This window comes from Condylura cristata, unplaced genomic scaffold, assembly GCF_000260355.1.
Source record: "Condylura cristata isolate star-nosed mole 26May11 unplaced genomic scaffold, ConCri1.0 scaffold00007, whole genome shotgun sequence".
Lineage (NCBI taxonomy): Eukaryota > Metazoa > Chordata > Mammalia > Eulipotyphla > Talpidae > Condylura > Condylura cristata.
In genome coordinates this window covers 157,538-159,246 of record NW_004567108.1, presented here as the reverse complement: position 1 = coordinate 159,246, position 1,709 = coordinate 157,538, and the positions used below count along the sequence as shown (strand labels likewise).

The window sequence follows — 1,709 nt, the reverse complement described above, 5'->3', positions numbered from 1 at the left end:
CTGCAAGGGGCCCGGGCCAGCCTGAGAACGCTGCCCAGTGCGTGGACGCCGCCAGCCAGGCAGGCCCGGCCGGCTGCGTGACCGGGCTGACGGGCTCTGCCCTTAGATGTATGGGCGGCAGGAGGACGGCAGTGTGGACGAGGACGCCCTGTCCAGCATCCTCAAGACAGCCCTGGGGGTGGCCGAGCTCCCCGTGACCCGCCTGTTCCGGGCCATCGACGAGGAGGACAGAGGGCGGGTCACGTTCGGTGAGTGCCGGGGGCCTCAGCGGGGCTGGCCGGGACACGCAGGCCCGTGGACCCTGCTCTCTGGTCGCTCGTGGCACCCAGCAGGAAGGTGGGCGGCGGCGGACGACCCAGACCTCGCTGGGAGCCGGCTGGCCACAGGTGGCTTGTGTGTCCAGGGGCGGGGACCCTGCTGAGGTGGGGGTGGCCCGGGCGCCCCCAGGACTCAGAGGCGGTGTCTGGGCATGGGTGCCAGGCTGCCTGGGGGGTCCCCAGCACAGGCCCCAACTAAGTGAGTGCCAGCACCCCACGTCTCAGCCCTAGGGCAATGGGCTGGTCACCCCTTGGGGCAGTGGGAGACCCCTGCTCCCCGGGGAGTGGACCCCAGGCCGGAGTTTAGTCACCAAAGGTGCCTTTGTCCTCACAGATGACTTCGCCAGTTTTGCAGAGATGCACCCCGACTTTGCTGAGGAGTACCTGTACCCCACCCAGACGCATTTTGAGAGCAGCTCACAGACGCCACCCCCCGCCCCAACCCCCAACGGCTTCTGTGCTGACTTCAGCCCCGAAAACTCGGACACCGGGGGTCCACCCCTCAGCAAGAAGCTGGACTAGGAGGGGCCTGCGGCGCCCCAACTGCGTGAGCCGGCGCACGCCTGCGTGGGCGCCCCACGGGCCCCCTGGCCACCGGCCGGCTGCCCACAGGGTCCGGCCAGGCCCCCTGAGCCACCGCCACAGCCGCGTGTCCCTCTGGCCGGGGCTGTGGTTTTTAAACGTTTCTACATTTGTGGGCGCGCGTGAGTATTTTATAAACTTCATTTAGATACTTCGGGGAAAATCCAGCATTTTTTTTAGAATGAAAATTTTTTCTACTTCCTTTCTCCTCTGAGGGCCGGACGATTCTATTCTGGGCCTCCGTCAGCGGCGCGGAGGCCGGGGGCCCCCGCCCCGACGCCTTTTCCGCGTCCGGACCCTGCCCTGGGCCTGCGTAGGCCTCGCGGCCCGGTGTCCACTCTGCGTGACCGGCCTGCGCCGCTGTCAGGGCTGAGGGGCAGTGCCCCTGCCTTGCTGGGCTGACTGCGGTGAGTCTGGGCAGCGTCACCTGCTCTGGGGGCCCCGGGGCAGGCGACTGGCCCCAGCCTCGCGCGGCACAGATGTGGCCGCTGGGGGCCCCGCCCCCACGGCAGCCGGGGCCCCCGGGCACAGTGTCCTGTGTCCCTCCGAGGGTCCTTTCTTGCACTTGGGGCGACTGAGTGACCCCCCAGCAGGGCCCCGGCCGGCACCCAGCGGGCCTGCCAGGCAAGCAGGTCAGAGGCCGCCCGGGCCGCCGGCGCTCGCGGAGAGCCCCCGAGGGCGCGGGCGGGCGGACAGGCCAGGATGTTCCGAGGGCAGCGCCGGGCCGCACGTGACGGGCTTTCCCTGAAATGCCGCCCCGCGTCTCCAGACGAGCCTCTGATAGCAGACGGAACGGATGTCTGTCCTCCC

General features: G+C 69.3%; 1 protein-coding gene across 2 annotated transcripts; it reads left to right on the top strand.

Moving 5' to 3' along the window:
* The first annotated feature begins 75 nt into the window (after positions 1-75).
* On the top strand, positions 76-1,703 carry LPCAT1 (lysophosphatidylcholine acyltransferase 1). 2 transcript variants are annotated; one of them, XR_001145182.1, is made up of 3 exons: positions 76-248; positions 652-1,021; positions 1,115-1,703. XR_001145182.1 is itself a non-coding variant. In XM_004678052.2 (2 exons), the coding sequence occupies exons 1-2, from the start codon at positions 107-109 to the stop codon at positions 837-839; spliced, it is 330 nt and encodes a 109-aa protein (XP_004678109.1). In that variant the 5' UTR covers positions 76-106; the 3' UTR covers positions 840-1,703. The 2 variants fall into 2 exon arrangements, 1 of the variants encoding a protein (XP_004678109.1); XM_004678052.2 differs by having other exon boundaries at positions 652-1,703.
* The last annotated feature ends 6 nt before the right edge of the window (positions 1,704-1,709 follow it).